General features: G+C 41.3%; 1 protein-coding gene across 1 annotated transcript in view; it reads left to right on the top strand.

Moving 5' to 3' along the window:
• Positions 1-22,134, top strand: part of PDE11A (phosphodiesterase 11A) — a 423,005-nt gene that overhangs the window by 365,122 nt on the left and 35,749 nt on the right. Inside the window, exons 16-17 of the mRNA XM_082395677.1 lie at positions 11,900-11,977; positions 17,746-17,809. Of these exons, the coding sequence (XP_082251803.1) occupies positions 11,900-11,977; positions 17,746-17,809 (142 nt within the window). The remainder of the gene's footprint in view (positions 1-11,899; positions 11,978-17,745; positions 17,810-22,134) is intronic.

Consider the following 22,134-nt stretch of genomic DNA (forward strand, 5'->3'; position numbering starts at 1 on the left):
TTGGCATTGCATCAGTTAGAATTAGATTCAATTGTAAGGGACAGGAAACCCAAAATAACAGTAGCTTACTTCTTTGTCACATAAAAGAAATCTAGAGATAAGCAATCTGCAGTTGGCAGAGTAGCTACATTAAGTCATCAGGGACCCAGGCTACTTTATCTTTCTGTTCTGCCACCTTCAAACACATGGTTTCCACCTGAGTCCAAGATAGCTGCTCATTTTCCAGGCAAAATGTCCACATCCCAGTTATCAGAAGGAAGGGACAAAAAAGAAAGGGGCCAAAGGTGATACAAGTTATCTTTTAAGAGATTTTTCTGGAAGCTTCACATAACAATTCCACTTACATTTCATTGGTCAGAATTTAGTCACTTGGCCATCCCTAGGTTGAAGGAAGGTTAGGAAAGGAAGGCTTCATTTTGGGTAATTATATGCCCTGCTAAAGTCTAGGAGTTCTATTACTAAGAAAGAAAGGGAAGAGAGATATTTGAGTAGACAACTGATAATCTATGCCACAGGTGTTTATTGCTGGTCTCTAGCGAATGGGTTATGACACAGTATAGTGCAAGGAGTAAAAGGCTTTGGAATTATATTGGTCTGGATTTAAGTCTCATTCTGGCATTCTAGTTAAACCTGGTGTATTGAGCCCAAGTGTCTATGTCCTCTCCCTTCTGAAACTCCACTAAAATGGCACCAAATAAATTTAAAAGCAAAAACAAAAAGGAGTAAATCAGAGAACCAGAGAGGGCCCAAAACAACTGATAAGAGATAATCCATTTGTGGAAAATGGAAGGCCAGCTGATGAATGTAACTGATCTGGCAGAGTGGAGTGGAAGATAGGAGGACAACTCTGAGAAGCAAGCCCCTTTGTCTTGCAGAGCCTTGCTTGCGGCTTAGAGACAAAAAGTACCATGAAAAGTGAATGTGACGCTCACAGCTTAAGACAAGGAAATTACTAAAAAGTCAGTTTTCAGAACACTCAGAGCCCACCAAGTCCTCCACCATCCTAGCCAGATAACTCCCTTTCCTCTATCCCTGGAGAAGGGCAGAGGTTTATTCTTTGGAGAAATGAAAGAAAGCGCTCTGGACTGAGAAAAGTTCAAGGTGGAAATGAGACACAGAGCTCAGAAGAAGGGATGAAGTCAAATGGAACAGGTCTCTGGATTGAAACCCCAAGCCCACAGCCCAGTCACCCAGAGGCCAGAATCTATAAGCCACACATCCAGGTTTCTCAGATTCAGCAAATGGAAGTACAAGAAGTGCAGTTAAATTTGAATTTCAGATAAACAATGAATAATTTTTAGTATAAATGTGTCCTATGCAGTGTGTGTGTGTGGGACACACACATACAACTTCTGCTTAGCCTTTTAATGCCATACTCTTAACACGCAGATAGCAAGGATCACAGGACATTTTATGAAAGTCTCGCATGTGAAACGCAGAGACCGAAGCAAACAGAAAATAAATGGAATTCAGAGAAAACGGGGAGAGGAAGAAAACAAAAACCAAAAACTGTTGTTAATATCCTTAGAGAGCTAAAATATTGCCCCATGAAATAAGAACAGAATGCTTTAAAAAATAATAGGAGCAAACTGTAGAAGAAGAAAGAGCTCTTGCAAATTAAAAACATGATGGCCAAAATAAAAATCAAATGAAAGCATTGAGAAATACAGTCAAAGGACAACAAGGCAGCAATATGAAAAACACTGCTTTATTTCATTATATGCTTTTTAGTACTGTTTGATTTGTTAACTGTTGTATGTATTACTTTTATAAATATAAATTTAATTAATTTTTAAAATATATTTTAAAAGTAAAAATCCTAGCTCTGCCACTACATAGCTGTGTGTCATCAAATTATTTACCTCTCTGAGCCTCTCGTCTTCATGTGTAAAATGGAGATAATAGTACCTATGTTATCTGTCTTATGAATGTCTTATACCTTATAAATGTCTTGTATGTCTTATAAATGGTGGCATCTACAACCTCATTTGTTTTATAGGCTATTTGTTTTGCATGTTTTGTGGCCCTCATTTTGACTTAACTATCATGCTGTTCCATCTTTTTCTGAATTGATGCTCCTGAATTGGTTATTTATGGAAGCCTGTATCCCTTTAATATTCTTATTTCCTGTGTCTGACACTTGCAGGGTTTTGTGTTATTTTTCTCAAAGTAGAAGCATTTTCCCAAGCCAAGTTTCCAAATAAGTTCTAAGGGAGAAAAAAATGTCAACAGTAGGAGTCCATTCATTAAGCCCTGTTAGGGATGTGACGAATCACTGAGTGACCGCTGGGATGCAGTCAAGGAAGTTGGTTGCAACTCGTTTTCTCATTACTCTGCTCTTATCTTAATGCTGCAGCCCCGGCTAATGTTAGCTGACTCCAGAGAAGCTGGCTTGTTCTCTTTTTGTCAGCCTTATTGTTTTTTTGAGTTTCTGAATAGCTGCTCATTCTCTAATCTAGACCTTCAGGAGGCTGATTCACTTGCCTGTCTAAAGTTGCATTAAAGTATTGCCGTATTTTTAGGCAAAACAATTCCTAGGGTTAATGAGGGGGAAAGCAGCTACTACAAACTGTCTCCCAGTTGCTTTTATTTCACAGAGATACAGTTGTGGAATTGGAAGGGATGTTAGAAATGATGTAATCCAATTCATCTCCTTTATTTTGTAGATCAGGTACTAAGCTTGAAAAGGTTAAATAGTGTAGTTTGGGTCACATAACTAATTAGTGGCTAAGCTGGAACCCACACCTCCTGTTTCGAGGCTTTTCCACAAACACTGTATTCCTTCTCTAATGGAAGAATTAAGAAGTAGTTGTCATTTAAGTTGGGGATGCATTACATGGAAATATTGACCTTCCCAGGTGTACATGAATTGGTTTATTATGAAAACCAGGATGAGTTCCCATCCTCTCTCCCAAAGCAGAGCCAGAGACAAGGGCTTGCATGCACATAGTCAGTCTAGTTTTGGAGGTAACATCAGGAATAGGAGTGGGGGACTGGGACAGTGAAATGGGGAAGGAGGAAAGCTCTTGTAAAGACACATTCCCTTGTTGGTCAGCACTGTGGTCAGTCGGGCTTGATCCCGCAGGGACTGTTTGAAAAGTCTTGTATAAGCTGCACCTCAGAATTACCCACCAGCCTCCAGCCTCCATCAGCCGAGGCTGTTCCATGGGAGTTAAAACTTCCATGCACTTCCAGGACGTGCATGCCCAAGGGCTGGGGATTCCTGCAGCCATTCCCCATCCCATGCGTGGGCTCAGAGCAGCGCCAGGGCAGAAGGTAAGCAAGGCACAGGGCAGCCGAGGCAGGAGCCGTGGTGCTGGTTGGAGCAGCAGTGGCCGAAGAAAGGTGGACTATGAGGCGGCCTTGTACCCTTTCTAGAAGTTTGGATCATCCTTGGTTCTTTTGCCCTGACTGCTTAAATCAAAAGCCTTGACACAGCGGAGGTCAACCAAAAAGGACACTCACTGCTTTCCTCCCCTAAGAAGGGGAAAGTCACTCTAGAAGGGGTCAAAGCAGGCAGGGAGAAGATCCAGTCCTTTTGCAGGGAGGTTATGACTCATTCCTGGGGGCAGGATCTCCTGCCATGAGCCAAAAGGGGAAAATGTAAAATTCCTGGAACTATGGAATTCCTTTAAAAACAACCACAAAACCTTGTAAATTTAATTTCTAATGGCTTTGGGTATGCTCAGGATTCTATACTACAAATGATGGGTGAAAGCAGAATTCACAAGTTTAAAAAACAGAAAATCAAACAAAACCTCAGTGTGAATTTCTAGGCTTCACAACCTAGGTCTGGGGGTTAATTCTTCAGTCTGATTTTCCAACTCATTGAAAGCATTTTCCAGTTACTGCTGAGTGATTTTCTGAAATTGATTTCTGTGCCTATTTCTGAGTCCCCACAGTGAATATGGCTTTGATAATTAAATAGTAATTTCAGCATCTCAAGCAGGAATTAGATATACCCTATTGGTAACCAGCCATGTAACTTTGAGAGAGTCACTCACTTAATCTCTCTTTGCCCTGGTTTCCTTGTCAGCAACATGGGGACAGGTACATCACCCATACCAATCTCCTACAGTCCTTGTGGTGGCCAAAGGAGATTACCTATATGAAAGATAATTAAAATTTAGATAATCTAAATAATTTAAATTTGATAACACCGATAATTTAAAGTACCTTATAAAGAAAAGAATCATTCAGCCAGAAAAATTAATAAAATTTGGACCATAAAAGATGGCACTTGTTGGGGCAGACAGAGAGAGAGAGATCCAAAATTACAAGTGTTAAAACTTCAAAGAGATGTCGCAGTTGCCTTAGACTGTCTGCATGAAGTCAACAAAGATGACCTTGCATCTTCCACAATTAGTAATAAAAACAATGCCTAAAATTTCCTGAGTGCTCACTTGGGAGATTTATATACACATTATTCCATTTAACACTTAAAGCAGTTCTGTCAGAGCAGGTACTATTATTGACCAGGTACTATTATTGACCCCATAGCAGGTACTATTATTGACCCAATCATACACATGAGGAAACTGAGGTTTGGAGAGATTCAGTAAATTGCTCACCATGTTAAATGGTAAAGCTGAGATTGGAACCAAGTATTTAGACTTCAAAATGCTTGTAACTACTCTGCCATTCTCTCTGCAGTTAGTTTAAGAGAACCAAAGGGGAAACCGAGGCCACTCCTGGAAATACTTGGGCACCAATGGCAGCAGTAATGCCAGCTCCAGACCCACTAGATATCAAGCCGGTGGCAACTGAACAAACTGCTGATGCCACCAGCAGGCTGTGGGTGGGGTGGAGGCTCCAGGTGAGAGTTGCTCAGGAGCCTTACCTGTGGGGCTGAGACCGCAAGTAGAGGCTCCTTGTTTGTCGTTGAGCTATACTGGGACATCAGAAGTTGGCAGTTCTTTAGCTTTAATACAGTCGTGGAAGCTGTTGCTCTCAGGTAGCAGTAACTGTTTAGCATTCATCCCCAGCAGGTTGTGACCACAGAATACTATATCCCTCATTTACCAGGTGCCTGCTCCGTGCCCAGCATTGTTCCAGGCATTACAGTATCTCCCTGTATCACCACTAGAATGGGAGCTCCATGAACACAGACATCTTCCTCTTTAGCTCACTCTTGGAGCCCCCAAACCTGACACACTGCCTGACATAATAAATTCTCAAAATATTAACTCTTTGATGTGGAATTCTCATATCAGCCTGCAAGGTAGATATTGTTATCCCCATCTTCTAGATTAAGGATACCTGGGCTTAGAGAGGGCACATACTTTACCCAAAGTCATCAAGTTGCCTGTGACATGTCTCCATGCCACATTGCCTCAGATCACTATTTAAACCAAGAATTATCCAAGAATTCGGATTTTATAAACCCATTTGGGCGCTTAATGCTTTTCTGGTTGGCTTTCTAAATTAATCAGACTAATCTTCAAATTGAAAAATTTTCACTTCCCTTTGTGCTCTGCAAGCATTCATCAGCCATTACAGAAAATGCCCAGTCTAATGGTTTCTTTGTCTTTGTCTTTCCAAAGGGATGCAATAAGTAGTATTTCTCAAAAGCATCTGATTATGACAACAAAATGTACTAAATTGTCTTAGATTGTTACGAGTTATGGTTTGACCATCCTTCTAAAAATTAGACTAATATCTAAAATAATTTATTTTATGAAATACAATAGGAACTCAACAAATGTTTCTACTGCCATGTAGACAGGAATATTCATTCATTCATCATTATACAAATGTTTATTAAGAGTCCACTATGCTCAGAGTTTTCAACCTCTACAGTAGCCTACACTCAACTAGCCCCATATTGGAAAGGAAGAGGATAAATTAATGCATAGTAAGGTGTAATGACTTATAGGGCTTAACCCATTGTTCTTTCCCAAACATTCTTATATTTTAACAGAGCTGATGAATTAACCCACGGAAATTACTCTAATGTTAGAACAACAGACACAGTGACAGGTTAATGGAAGAAATATTTTGGTACTTTTTGATGCACATCAAAGCATTTTATATCTATTCATCCTCATATCCCCATCCACGTGATATTGCAACTGAATAAAACATGAGAAATGTATCCACTAGCACTTACTGATGCCTTCTTTATGCCAGGTACTGTGCTAGTTGCTGGGGATCACAGGCAGAGAAGACATAATTCTTACCTTCAGGGACTGAGAACCCAGTGTAAAAGTGAGAAAAACAGTAATACCACATCGTGAGGAGTGCTACGGGCCAAGTAAATGCAGGGGCAACTAGGGCATGCTCCATCCAGCAACCCCTTGGACCACTTCTTGTCCTGGAGATTATGAATCAACTGAACTAATGGTTAGGGCCTTGTATTGTCTAATTTTCTGTCATTTTCAATATTGAGAGTCATTCTCGTCTTTCCATTTCCTGCATTTGCCAGTTTTATTAGTGCTGTCACCAACAGCACAGCACCTAACAGGTAATTTCTTTCAGGTTCTTAGCTGGTCATGTGTTATCAGTGCTAGTCTAACACAGGGAGACAATTCACTTTCAAAATTAAATATATGACTTTTTTTCCTTTAGTCATAATTACTGGAATTAACATCTGCCTACTAATTTATTATTCCTCTCTGATGCTTTTATGCCCAAAGTCCAGAAGTGTCTCCAGAATCTGCATTTAGCAATCAGTTGCAGATGTATGGTCTGCCTGTTGAATGAGCTGAAAGAACAAAATTCTCCTCCCCTATACCCATTCCACCCCGTCCCCTATACTCTCCTTCCACACGTCTGACAATTCTGGAGTTGAAATTGCAGGAGAGTCACAATGATGATTTTCCACCTCAGCAGTAAAACCTTCCTAACATTCATAGAATTTTAGTAGATTCAGAACAGTTAGATAAATAGATAAAGATTATGTGTCCATATATACATGTAGAGTTATATAAATTTACAAAAAATATTCCTGATTAAAATATACACAGGATTGGTAATTTCTCAATTTACAAATAAAAGGTGCCTTGTAGATGAATTACAAACCAGAAAAATTTTCAATGTAGCGGTGGGTGACGGGTAACCAATCTTTAAAATTATTTTTGAAGGTAATTTTAGCAGTGCTGTTCAAATGATGCTTTTTTAAAGATTGCTATTTTCCGGAGTGAAACATATGTCAGGAGAGCAGGATAAAAGCCTAATAAAAACATATATGATTATAAATGAGATTTTCCAGTAAGTTGCTTTCCACTAGCTGAGGTGTTTGCCATTGTCCTTGAAAACCAAGGTTCCCAGTGATCTGCTTGAAAAGTTAATGATATATTTCCTCATGACAGAGGAGTCTGGATACAGGGAGTGTTATATAATTTTGTGGATTTTCAAATGTTCGTTTTAGCAGCCCCATGTTTTTAAAAGCACTCCTATTTCTAACAGTTTCACACATGCTGATTTTGACTCTATGATCTATATACACGTACACATACAGATGTTAAAAGGAGCAGCTGTGTGGGCCAATTTCTCAAAAGCACAGTGAATTTCACGGTTATCTCTAAGGAGGGGGTCAGAAATACACCACCTAGAGCTGCAGACCACCAATCTGGTCTGGGCCATCTGCAGCCCTTTGGAGCATCTCATTGTTGATGGAAAGACCACTGTCTGGTGCCCACCGTGGTACTCGGTACTGGGTACTTCCTTAGTACAGCAGCCTGTGATGCCATTATACCTATGTCCAGAGTCTCACAGCATGCAAGGCTATTTTGCCCCCATTCATGCAACACACAATTTATAAAGATTATCTCAGAGGGCCAGAACTGGGAAGCTCGGGACCTGGAATCTACCTAGATCTGCCCATAACTACCCTGGGACCCTGGTCAAATCACTTCACCTTCCTTCACCTTGAGTTTCCTCACCTATAAATGAGAGAATTACAGCAGATTTTTTTCAAAGGTTCCGTATACCCCTAACAATCTGTATTTATAATGAAAACTCAAATTAAACATAGAAATCATTCTATGACCCAGCAATTTTACATATATATAAGTGTGTGTGTGTGATTTATGTACACAAACACACATAGAGACAGACAGACAGAGACGGAGAGGCAAAGAGGGATCCAAACCTTGGGACGCCAGAATAAATAGAACCTATCAAGAAATAGCCACACTTTTGTCAGTGGAGAAAAATAAAATTAGTATGCTACATTTTTCTGTGCTCTATGAAAAGATTCCTTCTGCCCCTCTTCTACCTACCACCCCCTAGGGATAGTGGATATTCCCTTTTGTCCTGATGCAGTAGACCCTGGCTTTGTTATAATGTGATGTGACGCCTATGACTGATTCAGGGTTCAGTTAATTTAAGACTTACGCACCAGCAGCTCTAGGTATTAAAATTTTCATAATCGTGGAGATTTATTCTTCTGGTGCTATTTGGCTGGCATGTCATAGATTTGCAATTAAAACAAACAAACTTCTATATTGAGTTAGACGCCTAGGTAATATGCTTCCACTTTACATCAAAAATGCTGTGTCTCATATATTGAACATACTCTCAGCAGGTATTCCAATAGTTATGGAGGAAGGGTCAGACATTGGTTGGGAACGGTGTTCTTACATTTCCCACAACTTGTTATGTTGTCCACCTGGATCAAGTTAGAATCTAGTCTTCAAGACAGGGCTTTTCTTGGATAGGTTTTAGGTTGTTTTCTTATCTCAATCTCTCCAAATGACAGCTGTGAAGACCATAGAACAATTGGAATCTAGGTGGAACCAGTGTCTAAAGAGGTTTTTTTTAAATGAATAGTTTCTGAGATCATCTTCTTCATTCATTCATCAACTCAACAAATATTTATTGAGCTCCTGGTAGATGTCAGGCACTGTTGTAGGCACTGGGGATTCAGGGGTGAACAAAAATGGGCCAGGCCATTGTCCTCATGGAGCTTGCCTTCTAGTGATTTCTTAGAATAACTCATAGGATTGAAAAGACACCCAGGTGCTTATGATGACAGAGATGATGACTGACAAGCTCTTTCAGAAGGCCTTCCATGATCTTCCATGACTCTCCTATCTAAGCCAAGTGCCTTCCTCTGTGCTCCCAGGACGCGCTGAGCACATCTTAGCTGCTTGGGGCAGCCATTATTCCAACAGCTTGTGTTCGTATCCCAGCTCTGCCACTCACCACCTGGGGCCAGTTCACTCAACCCTTCTGAGCTTAATAACAGTAGCTAATCCTTACTGAGCACCTACTGTGTGCCAGGCACTCTGCTAAGTGTGTTACATAAATCATCTCATTGAATCCTCCCACCAACCCTAACAAGATAGGTCCTATTGCTATTACTCTTCTCTGACAAGAAAACTGAAGCCCAGCAAAGTTCAATAACCTACCCAAGGTCAGTCATGTGGTTAATAAGTGACAGAACCCAGAAAGTCTGCCTGGAACATAGTAAGGGCCCTATAAACATTAGCCTCCTCAGGGCGAGGAGTAGGGGGAGGCAAGTGAGGTGGGTCACGAAGAGTGCAGTGTCAGATCCTGTCTTTATTTAAAATTTTGATATTTTATTCATCATGGGGTTTTTTTGTATTTATGCTGATTTTTTAAAACATTGCGTTAAGATATTATTTGTCTTGATTACTGAGTCTGGGGCACCCACTTGAATTTTGTACCCAAGGCAAGTATCTCTCTAACCTCACTCTAGTCCCAGTATCATTAGTATTATCATTAGCATCACCTTTGAAGGGGGATTACCTGTATTTGTTGATCACCCCTAGTAAACAGAGATGTTTACAAATTGTCTTGTGTCCATAAAGCCTAGTAAAGAGTTGGCACAGAGTAGGTGTTCAATAAATATCTGTTGTACCAAACTTTCTGCTCCACAATTATTCAAAAGAAGAAGAATTTCCATTCAGGGAGAAGGAAGAAGTAGATGACCTCTTCAATCTCCATAAAGTCCAATTAGTCCAGTGTGTATCACTGTTGGCAGTAATACTGTTAATATTATTTACACATCAACCATGGCTATCAGGTATTGAGTATCTACCAGTACCAAACACTTGATGCACCTCATTGCAAATTCTTACCGCAAAGCTGGAAACTGAGGCTCAGCAATGTGGAACCACTTGCCCAGGACCATACAGCTAGTGAGTGACAGTCAGCATCAAGCCCAGGTCTGTGTGAGTCCAGACCTGGGCTCTTTCCATTCCGCCACCTCTTTCTATTGCAGTTCACAGTCAGTGGTGGTGATGTGAAAAAGGCATGACCATGGTCAAAAAGAAGGGAGTGGGCAAGTGAAAAAGGTGGTAAAGGTATACGAAGAAAAGATATGCCCACACCTGCACACCCGAAGGGGAGGGGTGCTGCCGGGCCCTTCCATGTGACTGTGCAGGGCCATCCCTGCTGAGTGCAGTGATGTTGTTGGGGAGATTATCCCATCCGTGGTGTGGCCTTGACCTGTACCCACTTGAAGAAGCAAATCCAGGACCTGCCTTTGTGTCTCAAATAAGGAAATGAGTCACCTGTTTGTCTTCCTGACCTGCCCCCTTTCAGGTGAATTGAGTTGTCCATCCGACCAGGTGGCAAGAAGTCCATACTGTTGGTCAGCTGGTGATGGGGACTCCAGACAAGAAACAGGGAAGCCAATAGCACTCAGCATCTTGTCCTTTGTCCCCCCAGATTACAGTGGGTCAGCATAAGTGTTTAAGATCCTACTCTGATTTCCACCATAAATGACATGGTACTATTTTGTAAAGTGTATTCCTTAAAACGTCAGTGCTATGGGATTCTATGGTTAAGTCAGGGTGAGTAGGCTTTTCTCAGTATTTCGCAGAGCCTTCAAAAGGCTAATGCGGTGGTGAGTCTCTAGAGAGGTATATCACAGGCAGCATTTCTCAAACCCACTCGGCCAGAGCACTCCTTTTCATGCAGCACCTCCTAAGACTGGCATTTTGTGGGATGCACTTTGGGAAACAGCGTGCCAGAATCCTTTAAATGGTCTCTCATTAGGAAGTGCCAAGAGAGTGAAACCTTGGGAAATGATTCTTAAAGAATCAAAATGGTGATGTCTTTTTTTTTTTCCTTTCTCACTATAAATATGAAAATCATATAACTAGGCTAAAGAAAGATTTTGAAAATAGGAATGTCACCCTATATTCACAACTTGAGAAGATTCCCTTCTTGCCTTTTCCATATCTATACATCTCCAAATGTGTTTCCACATGGCGTGTGTATCCAGCACTTAAAATGTGTAGACACATGCTAAAGGCATTGCATGTCGTCTCATTTAATCCTCACAATAACTCTGAGTCAGCAAATAGGACCCCCAAGTTAGAGCTTAGGAAATTGAGGCTCAGAGGGTTTAAGTGACTTTCTGAAGTTGCACAGCAAGGAAGTGACTGAACCATTATCTAAACATAGTTATTTCTGACTCCATAGCCTATGTGTTTAAGCACTGAGATGGTGAAATAGTTATCTTCTAACTTCTACAAAAGTATTTGTCCTGAATTTACTACCAGGGAGTTTATCTTATCTTGGATCATCATACAGGTCAGTTCTAAGTTGAATGATAAAAGAACATTCTAGAACTGTTCCCACTTTTTATGTGTCCTTGCCTCCCTTCTCTGACTTTCAGTAAGAGTCACAGGGCTTCACATCAAGTAATCCCAAATGCGGGACCACATTGTTTTCTGTTTTATGGCTCGATAATCTCCTCCGTTGTAAATACATTCAGAAATGATTGTGGCTTTTTCTTGAAGCCTCAACATTTTTTTTTAACTGATTTATTTTGATAGCACTTTAGCCTCATGATTTCAAATATTAAGTTACTTGGTTGAGGTGGTCTTATATTTTCCCATAAATGTGTTTATGTCACCGCACAGACTGAGAAATTTCATTCCAGGGTGGTTTTTTTTTTCTTTTTTCATTTGATTTTGTGCAGGAGGAGAACTGAATTCTTCGAACTTGTCAGTAAAGGAGAATATGATTGGAACATCAAAAACCATCGTGATATATTTCGGTAAGAAACAGCTCTTGTTTATGTGTTTCTTCATTATTTGACGATTTAGCCATGCTTTTCTGACAGGGCTAAAAGCACACAAGTAGTTTTTAAAGTAACAAAGCTTACATTCAAAACGTTCAGAAATTAGTTGAATAATTAGAGAATGTGTCTTTTCGTTTTCTAATTTATTTTATTTTGCCTCCTCTCCATAAATTTGCCTTCAAAATTAGAAAATGATGTTTGAATTGGTCCCGTTTCAGCAGGCATGCAAATTGCAGGGGAGAGGGGATTTTTGAACCTCCGGAAACAGTTACACAGAACAAAGGAAAGTAAGAGTTAAGTTTGGGGGTTTTTTTAGAGACAATAGACATTGTAGATAGAAAACCAATCAAAAGATTTTGGTGCAGGAAATAAGGAATCTGTTCTAGACTTTTCACAGGACTTCTTCCAAGTTGTTTAGAAAAGACATCAGCAAACCATCATTTTTATGTGGCACATTTTAACCACCTGATCACAGCCACTCCAGCTGGTTAGACACTGTTCCTCTTTCTCTCATACCCTGTCCTTCCACTGTCCCCATCTCACCCATCCCCAGACTTTCTGGTGTCTTAGTCCTGTTCCAGATTTATTAAGCATTTCTGGGAAAGCTTGTGAGCTTTCTGGGCTTCTGGGCTCAGTGTGTCTGCTCCACAGCCAGGCAACCACTGGCATCGCCCCCAGTGGGATCCCTACCCCAGCCCTGGCCCACATGCGTGTGCAAGACCTCCGCCTCCATCTGAGAACACAGAGCCCTGCCTGCCACTTCCCTCTTCTCACTCTCTCACCAGAGGGCGCTCTACTTCTCCCCTCTCTGCATTACTATTTCTCTGTGTTATCTTTTTTTTTTTTTGAGGAATTAAAGACAACTGTGCTTGTCTTACAAATTAAGATCTCTGTAATCTTTACAGACCTTTTCCGCATCCTTTCCGGTGGGGTGGCAGGGGCGGGGGGCTGGTGATGGGTGAGGGTAGGAAGGACCCTTCCTGTCTTCAACACTAGCATCTCCGCTCGTGTCCTATTCCAGTCCCTCCACCTCCCCACCGCCCGCCACCACCCCACCCCCACCCCGACTCCGACCTTGCTGTGTCAATTATACTCCTTTGGCTTGCATTTTCAAAATCTGACTTTTTTTTCCGCCCAGCATGACCTTTCTAAGCCTAAAAAGTATGCTTCCATCTCCTCGGTAAAAAAAAAAATCCCTAAAATCTGCCTCCTTCTTAAAGTCCAATCGTAGTTTTCTTCTCTCCTTCAATTCCACACTTCACTCACACTCCTTCTAACCTCTTACAAGGCAATTTCTTTCTTTTTAAACCATTTTTAATTCCACAAGTAATGATAGGAATGTATTTTTCTGAAACAAAGTAAAACATTACAGATAACCCCCCAGTTCTTTGAGCATCATTCCCAACTCCCATACTGTGCATAGCTTTGCTCTGTTAGCAGTTCCTTGTTTCTTTTCAGACTACTGTCAGAGCATTTCCATACATGTGTACCCATGGGAAACATGCTATTTAGTGTAGATTTGTTTGTTTGTTTGTTTGTTTGTTTTAACATAAATTATATACTTACATGTCAATCTGAACTCACTTGTTCACTCAGCTGTATGCCTTGGAGTTCTTTCCATGTCCATACCAGTATCATCTTTGATTGTTGCATGGTATTCCAAAGTATGAAGTTACCACGGAGTATTTAGTATTTAGAGTGAATTCCTCCACTGAGGAATTTAGTTGCTGAAATGTAATTTCTGTGCGTTTTGAAAGTCACCGGTCATCTCCTAAGGATCAGATCCTACAGCCTTTGTTCTCTGCAGCTTCCTCCATCTCTTCGCAGCCCTCACTGCGTTGGTCTTTCCTTTCTTAAAACTCTTCCCTGCCTTGGCTTCCGCAAAGCCCATGCTCCTCTGTATTTTCTACTTCCTTCTGACTTTTTTCTTCTCCTATTTGTGTTTCTCTAGCCCTTCCTCCTCCCCACTGCCCCCTAAATGTAATCGTCCCTCAAGGAATTCTTCTCTTGTTCCTCAGCATCCTCACAAATGGTCCCACCGGGTTTCTTGGGTCTGGCCTCTCTCCTGAGCACAACTCGTAAAATGCCAGCACTCGTCCCATGTCTCCACCTGAGTGTTTTCCCACAGAGGTTTACAAATTTTTTGGCAGGGAACCCCATATGTAAGAAAATCTTATTTAGAAGCACAGTACATAAAGCAGAGGTGAGATGCTTCAGGAACCCTCCCCTCCCCCCAGCTCTGCCCTCCCCCCTCCGCCCCCGCAATTTCACAGCTGGACTCTGACCATGTGCACGTTGCGGGCAGCTGGCGGGGCTCGGGGGGAGCGCTGTCTTAGAGAATTCTGAAATAGTAATAAAACCAACTAAAAGTTGGTCTGCTTTTCATCATCACCATGTGCCTGCAATCTAAACAGTGTCAACAATGAGACACTCCTCCCAGAGAAAAATCTTTTGTTGGAATAAATTCTAAACAACGGCTGAGATTACTGTTGAGTATCAAAATAATTGCTATGAAAGCTTCAAATTAGCACATTATTACTTATCCTTTCATTGTGCATGTATTGTACATGTAAGTTAATTCCAAGAACGCCCAGTTATTCCGTCAGCCCCTGGCACAGGTGGACTCGGGACACGTTTTCAAGAGTAAGTTGCTAACGGTTCGGAACTTTCTGCACTCACTCCAGATGCAGTTTGTGTCTCCAACCTCTGAGAACGTCACCTTCCTGCTTTTAAACAGTATATTCAGAATAAACAATGATAGCTCGGTGATGTTAATGATAAAGAAACAGAACTTGAGTTACTTCCGTTCTGTCATTTTATGTTGACCATTTGGGGTCTGTATTTGTGTTTAAAATTTAAAACAGTGAAACAGAGTGCAGACTGCGAGGTGTAATCTTTTTGTGTGGTAAGCATAAAATTCAGTTCATATATGTAATCTTTTACTGAATTTGGATATATCTTTTAAATTACAGTGTATTCCTTTTGAGTTGTTAATGCTTTTAAAACTAGAGAAAAACAAGAAAATGATGATTATCGCAAGATAATTATTCAAATAATTTTGGCGCCTAGAGGAGGAGAGGCGTGATAACAAGGAGCTGCTGCGAGTCTCAGATACCCTAGGAACACACCGTTCTCTTCCCACCCCACAGAGGACATTCCTGACCATTCATTCCGCACTAAGCAGATTGCACCACCTAACTCGAAAATGCACTAGAGTTATGTGGACCTCAAGACTCAAACAGTTGCTACAAACTCCCTCCCTGCTCTCATATTTTAGAGAAGGCCTTTCAAGTACAGAGGCTTGATCTAAAAAATAAGGTAAAACTGCCCATTCGCTCCCTTCTGTTCGTTCTTCCTGTGCAAGCTCCCAGCCCTATCCTTGACTTTCTTTCCCCTCTCCCCTCCTTTGTTTTATGCCCTTAGCAATTTATGCTTTCCTACTGTCTCTCTGCTTCCATTCTCTACTTCTTTAAACTATTTCCACATCTACTACCTAAAGTTCTCTCCTTGAAGCTCTGGCCAGGTTCCTCCTGAGTCCCCAACCTTCACTGACTCCCCACGCCAACTGGATAAAGGTTTCAGACACTCCACCGTCCTCCCTCCCAGCCTTTTTCAGTCTTCATTCTCTGTACAGAATTTCTGCTCCACTGCAGAGTACTCATTGAAAGTAGAGACTCTTTTGTCAGACTGTATGGATCCCAATCCTAGCTTCGATAGCTCCTAGCAGTGTAACCTCGGGCAAGGTACCCTGACCTCTCTGATCCGAAATGCAAAGCACTATTTGCTTTGTAAAATGGAGATAATAATAGTATCCCTACCTCATATAGAGACTATGTAAATCACCCTCTAATGCCTGTTCAATAAATGGTAGCTATTAGAATTCTCATCATCAGAGCACCTAGCAGATACTCAATAAACTTGTTGATGGATTAATGTTGATATGAATTTGAGAAGTAAGTTTCAAATTATCAAGCAGATGGAACTTAAGTAATTATCCAACTATGGTACAAATAGGCAACCTCACAGAGATTATTTCCTGTCCAGGAGAGAGACTACAAAGTCTAATGCATTACCTACAGTCTTGTCCCTCTCTGGTACCAGCAGAACCTAAAATGAGAAGCACTGGAGTTTAGCAAGAGGGGCTCTGGCAGCTTTGCGATAAGCACAGAATCCTGAATCCTTTACGCACTTTGGGAAAGTTACTTAATCTCTCCATGCTGCCATTGACCTCTCTGTAAAATAGAAATAACAGCATCTTGTGATGAGGAGTCACTTAGTTAGTAGTTAGTTAGTAGGTAGTTGGTAAAGCACTTAGTACAGAGGCAGGCACATGTAAGCACCGTAGAAGCGCTTGTCACAAAAGATGAAGCGCGAAGAATAGACTGATGTGTCTCTTTGCACAGGGCTTAGCACAGGAGTGTTTGGAATTAGACGCTGCCTGATTCCTAGAGGGCTTTGAATGACCTGTTGTTATCTGCCGGTCTGCCTTGTTCCCTGGAGGGGTTTCCTGGAGAAGTTACACAAACCCTACCGCCATCCAGGCATGCTCTGCTATCTGGGAAGCAGACATGTTTCCAAGGCAGTAGAATCCGGCAGGGTAAGAAATGTTAACACCTGACATCAGGGCAGCCCTCTGACCTTCGACAACACACCCCTTTCTTCCAAAAGGAGTTAGCCAAGATGTGGTTTCCCAGCTCAGATCCTTCGTTAGTTTTCATCACGCGCTGCTGGTTTTAGTAAAAGAAAGCAGATTTTGGACAAAGAGTGTGCCTGATTTTTCCCTTCTCACCACATCCAATTAGAAGCACAAGAGCTATCTACAGTTTGAATTGTTCCCCCTGTTTTTTATATCCAGGTTTCAATGCGGATTCTAGATTTCTAAACCAATAGAAATCTGCCCCTCAAAAATCTGATTCAGATATTTCCTGTGCTTTCTTATGGGCTCAAATTAATGAAAGCTGTAGCTGTTTCTTCTTCGTAATGCTTATAAAACATGGTTGTAGCCAGGTAGTAAACTGGAGTCAAACTGTGTGGTTCTCCCCCGTAAATCTTAAATGCAGGAGACACATATACACTATTGATACTATGTATAAAATAGACAACTGATGGGACCATACTGTATAGCACAGGGAACTCTACTTAATGCACTGTGGTGTCCTAAGTGGGAGGGGATATACGTATATGTAAGGCTGATTCATTTTGCTGTGCAGTAGAAGCTAACACAACATTGTAAAGCAACTGTACTCCAATAAAAATTTTAAAAAGAAAGAAAGAAAATTCAGGAGCCCCTAACAGGGCATGTGGTTCGCCTTTTTGGTGTGGGTTTTCTTCCATCCCCATCAATCAGTGATACATTGGTAAACAGGTTTATGAGCTATGTATAGAGTATTATATACTGATTCCCTTGCTGAGAGTTAAAAATAAAAAGCATCGTCCATTACAAATTATTTTAAGCAGAGCTTGCTTGGTTCAGGTATAGAGAAAGCAGTGCTTGGCTTTCCTTGATCTGCCGCAGGCAAAACAAAAGGGCCACTGAGAGTGTGTGCGAGCTTTGTCTTCCGAAGTAGTGCGGCCGCATGATGGAGGTGCTAAACATGGGTCTATAAACAGTGCTGCCCTTGTTGAGGAAAAGAAGATGTAAGCTGGCCGTGGTCCCATTTTATTTATTTTTGTATCTAGGACGGGTTTGTTTAGGAATGCAACAAAAGATTATTCAGGCTGTTTTGTTTGGTTCTATTTTTCAGATCAATGTTAATGACAGCCTGTGACCTTGGAGCCGTGACCAAACCGTGGGAGATCTCCAGACAGGCGAGTGGTGATTAATGGCAGGGCTCAGCCGAGGAGGGACTGGGGGGGACAGTATTCCCAGAGCCCTGTCTACCAGGCACTGAAACCCGAGTCAATTTGCATCAGTATTAACGTGGTGTAAAAAATAGCAGGAGGTTTAGGGCGACGGTTTATTGCCCAGCCTTTCTTTATCGTGCTTCCACTGAGAAATAATATTTCTGACTCTGTAAGATTTTTTTTTAATGCACTAAATCCAAATAACACCTTGACCATTTCTTAAGGCAGGAGTTTCATACGTAGTGTTCTTGAATAAGTAACCGTGTTTTAGTACAAGGTCCAGTTTTTCACATCTGAAGAAAAAAAAAAAACAAGGATAAAAAGGAATTTCTATTTTTCTTTTTCTTTAAAGTCTATTTAGAGATCAGAGGGCTCTTTGGCCAAAATGTGCAGTATCTAATTTAATTTGTATCCCAAATGTAATGCCTTTACCACCTATCTGGTTTCACTGCCCAAAAGTGTTAGCTCTAGAGCTAGAATAGTTTTTAATCCCATAGCTACCCAACTTAAGATCCTTGATTACCTTGATAGTATTTGGTTAATAGCTCTTTTGGTTTTATGAGGCACCTACTGGATGGGCTGCAGGGTCTAAAATGATAGCTTGGTACCCTGAGACTCGACATTTAAGGGAAAATAAGATACATTCATATAACAATAAAAAACTAATATTTATTGACTAAATAACTAATGTTAAATGACTGCTTTATAAGTATTATATCATTTAATCCTCAAAAATCCTCTGAGGTGGGTATTGTGACTGTAGTGGGCTGAATAATGGCAACCCAAAGATATCAGGTCCTAATCCCTGGAACCTGTAAATGGTTTTTCCTTAGAAGGAAACAGGGTCTTTGCAGATGTGATTAAGTTAAGGACCATCTTTATCATTATCATCATCATTACCTGGATTACCCAGGTAGGCCTTAAATTCAATCACAAGTGTCCTTGTAAGAGAGAGGCACAGGGAGGTGGCACATTCAGAAGAGGAGAAGGTGTGTGAAGACAAGGCAGAGATTGGAGTGATGTGGCCACAGGCAGAAAAGGATGCTGGCAGCCACCAGAAACTGGAAGAGGCAAAGTACAGATTCTCCCCTAGAGCCTCCAGAGGGAGCATGGCCCTACCAACACCTTGATTTCTGTCCAGTGAACTGATATGGAACTCCTGGCCTCCAGAACTTTGAGAGAATACATTTCTGTTGCTTTAAGCCACCAAATTTGTGGTAATTTATGACAGCACTAGGAAACTAATACGATGATTATTCTTATTTCACCAATGGGAAAAATGAGGCTTAGAAAGGATACGTAGCCTGAGGTGTATAGCTGGTAAGTGGTGGAGCGAGGGAGGAATTCAAATCCTAGCAGATGAGGTTCCAAAGCCTTCATTCTTAGTGTTTTATGCTTTCTTACACAGGAGGCACCAATCAGCATTTTTAAATGATGCAAGTGTGTTGGCAGAATGGGCTATGTTATCACTAAGCTCAAAATCTCAGTGTTTTAAACCAACACATCACCTGGAGGCATGTGCCTCGGCTTGGCTGGCGCCTCTGTCCTCATCCTGGACTGGGGCTGAGGGAGCAGCTACTGTCTGGATCATTCCAGCAGAGGCCCGGGTGGGTCTTACACTGGAAGTTAAATGCTATCCCCCCCTGCAATTCACTGGCCAGAACTTGGTCACATGACCCCACCCAGCAAGGAAGTGCCCATCCTTCCATGTGCCCAGAAAGTAGAAAGCCAGAAATAGTTGGTGAAAACATGACTACCACAGTTTGCCCTTCTAATCACCAAAAATGTGATTCACTCTCCTTCCTCCAGGCAAAATATACTCATTCCCCCCACTCCAAGGGAGTTGACCCAAATATCCCATCAGTTGTGATATTAAGCTGGAAGTCCAGGATCTCTGGGTGATATGTGCTAATCTCTACAGCAGGTCTGTAAAGATTAAACTAAAGATGAACTAAAGACCCACACACACCCAAAATGCAGCACATAACACCCACTCCACAAAATACTCATTATGACAATCCCATTTAGAAAGGGAAGAGATGGCAATATTTGGCAGTTAGGGGTCCACAGCAATTCCAAAATCCCACTGGGCATTCTCTGGGAGGGCCTTCTACTCTGTGGTGGGCCCTGATTCTCAGGGAGATGCTGCCCAATTCAATATTTTCCATGGCCTTTAGATCCACCCTAGGAAATTATTCCTTTTCGATTATCCTCCTTGGCTAGATTCAAAGGCCAAGCAGCTTTCTCAGCCTGCTTCCCCCCTAAAGAAGGTTGAAGACCCAAGGCTTGTTTTAAGTTTTAAATAGTCAAAGGCTTGTGGGGTTTTTTGGCACATTTAGTCACCTTCTTAGGTCTTTGATTCCAGTCATTTCCATTTGCTAATAACCACATCCACAGTTAGATTCTATACAGCCTTCTTAGATCTACTGTATTTCTTTGCTTCCTTATATTCAGGAACAAGGAAATATAGCATACATACATCTTTCTTCCTCTCTCAACAGTTAATTCCTAGTATTTGGGCCCTAGTATTTGGCACCAGTGAGGAAAGCATGTAGTTAAATCATTTTTCTGGGCCATTTTGTCTAACTAAAAGGATGTTGTGTGTGCCACCTATTTCATTCATAGTTGTTAACTATGTGTTACTGGCCACACCTTCAATTTGATTCTTGTTGCAAGGCTGAGTCTTGATCAGCCTTTGTCATTCAAAGTGTATCTCAATTTTTATTTTCACAGTTTGGGATTAAGAAGCAGCTTCATATTCTATCCCTACAAGACCCTGAATTTGTGATTTTTCTCTATTCCCTTTCATTCCTGGTTATAGACCTGCCAACCCTTTCCTGAGCTCACTTCTCACAATACCTAGCAAAACAGTCAACAGCAACCATCACATGCTGTTAACTTTGTTTTCCAGCCTCTTCCCCTAAGGCTGTAAATCCATTGGGTACATTGTTTGCTTTATTTCCACGAGGACTGTACAAAATATTTTGCCACTGTGTAACATGGATCGTCATCCTCATAGCTTCTAACAACCTCACTGTTCTATAAATACCTGGCCCCCAAGACGATGCCACATATTTTAGGGTCTTTCCTTTCTTTCTTTTCTTCCTTCCTTTCCCTTTCTCTCTCCCTTCCTTCCCTTCCTTTCTGTTTAATAGCACTACCTCACTTCCATACCAATTTTTGTTAGTCAAGGCTAAGCTAGGCTTTGCTGCAGTAACAAATATAATCTCAAATTTTAGTTGCTTAGCACAAATGAAAGTTTATGTCTTGCTCACATCACAGTTCAGTGCAGGTGGTGCAGTTTTCCTATAGACTCTCCTCCAATGAATAGCTCTCTTCCAATGCCTTGGTTTTCGTTTTAGTGTGACATGCTTGAAGTTACATAAAGCAGGTTATGGTGAAGGACTTGTGTGGTTGCGTTGCTTATTTCTACATCTCTGCCCACCCTTCCCTTCCCCAGTGTGGAAAGGCCTCCCTGACAGTAAAGTTTGGGAATAAACTGCAGAGAATATGTAAGTGGCTCTTCCAGGTAGTGGGAAAAAGTGTAGTATTGAGAGTGGCCCCTGTGATAGGGGTGGAAGGTAGTGGAGAGTAGGAGAAAGTTAGGGGAACTGGGGGAAAAATAAAGAAGATTAGAAAGGGGGTAGATGAGGGATGATCTGCCAGGGCCTTCAGGACCCCAGTGAAATGCATGTCACAACTACAGGAGCAGCAGCCCACGTGGGAGCCAGAAAGTGACCCAAGTACTTGAAAGGAAAAAAGTTTCCGCATTGAGATTATAGAACAAAGAGGCCCAGTGGCCACTTGTAGGTGGTCTTCTTGGTCACTGATATAAATATTATTTTATTTTTAGGATTTGAACTTCTGCCGACCAGTGCAGAAACTCATGAGGTCAGGGAAATAAAACACAAAACCATCTTTTTCCAAATGTTTCCATCAGAAGTCTTGTCACAACTCTAAACTGTAGATCTCATTTGCATTTGTATCTGAATTGAATAGGTTAGGTATTTTCAAAACCTTACTCACTTCTAATAGGATTTTAGGAAACAGTTAGACAAAAGCAATAGAAACATTTTAAGAATAGAAATATATTTCCAATTTCCTGGATGTTGATTTTTTTTTAATTCCCTTTCAAAATGTTTTCTCACTGGTGTCTATTTCACTTTGCCTTCCTCACACACATGACTCTAGGCATGTGGGTTTCCCCAGTCAGCCCCCAAGGCCTGATTAGCATCTCAATTTCCTTTTTTAATAAAAAATTCAATCAGGAGCCACTTAATATTCCTGAT

Source organism: Balaenoptera borealis (genome assembly GCF_965194805.1).
Source record: "Balaenoptera borealis genome assembly, chromosome: 6".
Lineage (NCBI taxonomy): Eukaryota > Metazoa > Chordata > Mammalia > Artiodactyla > Balaenopteridae > Balaenoptera > Balaenoptera borealis.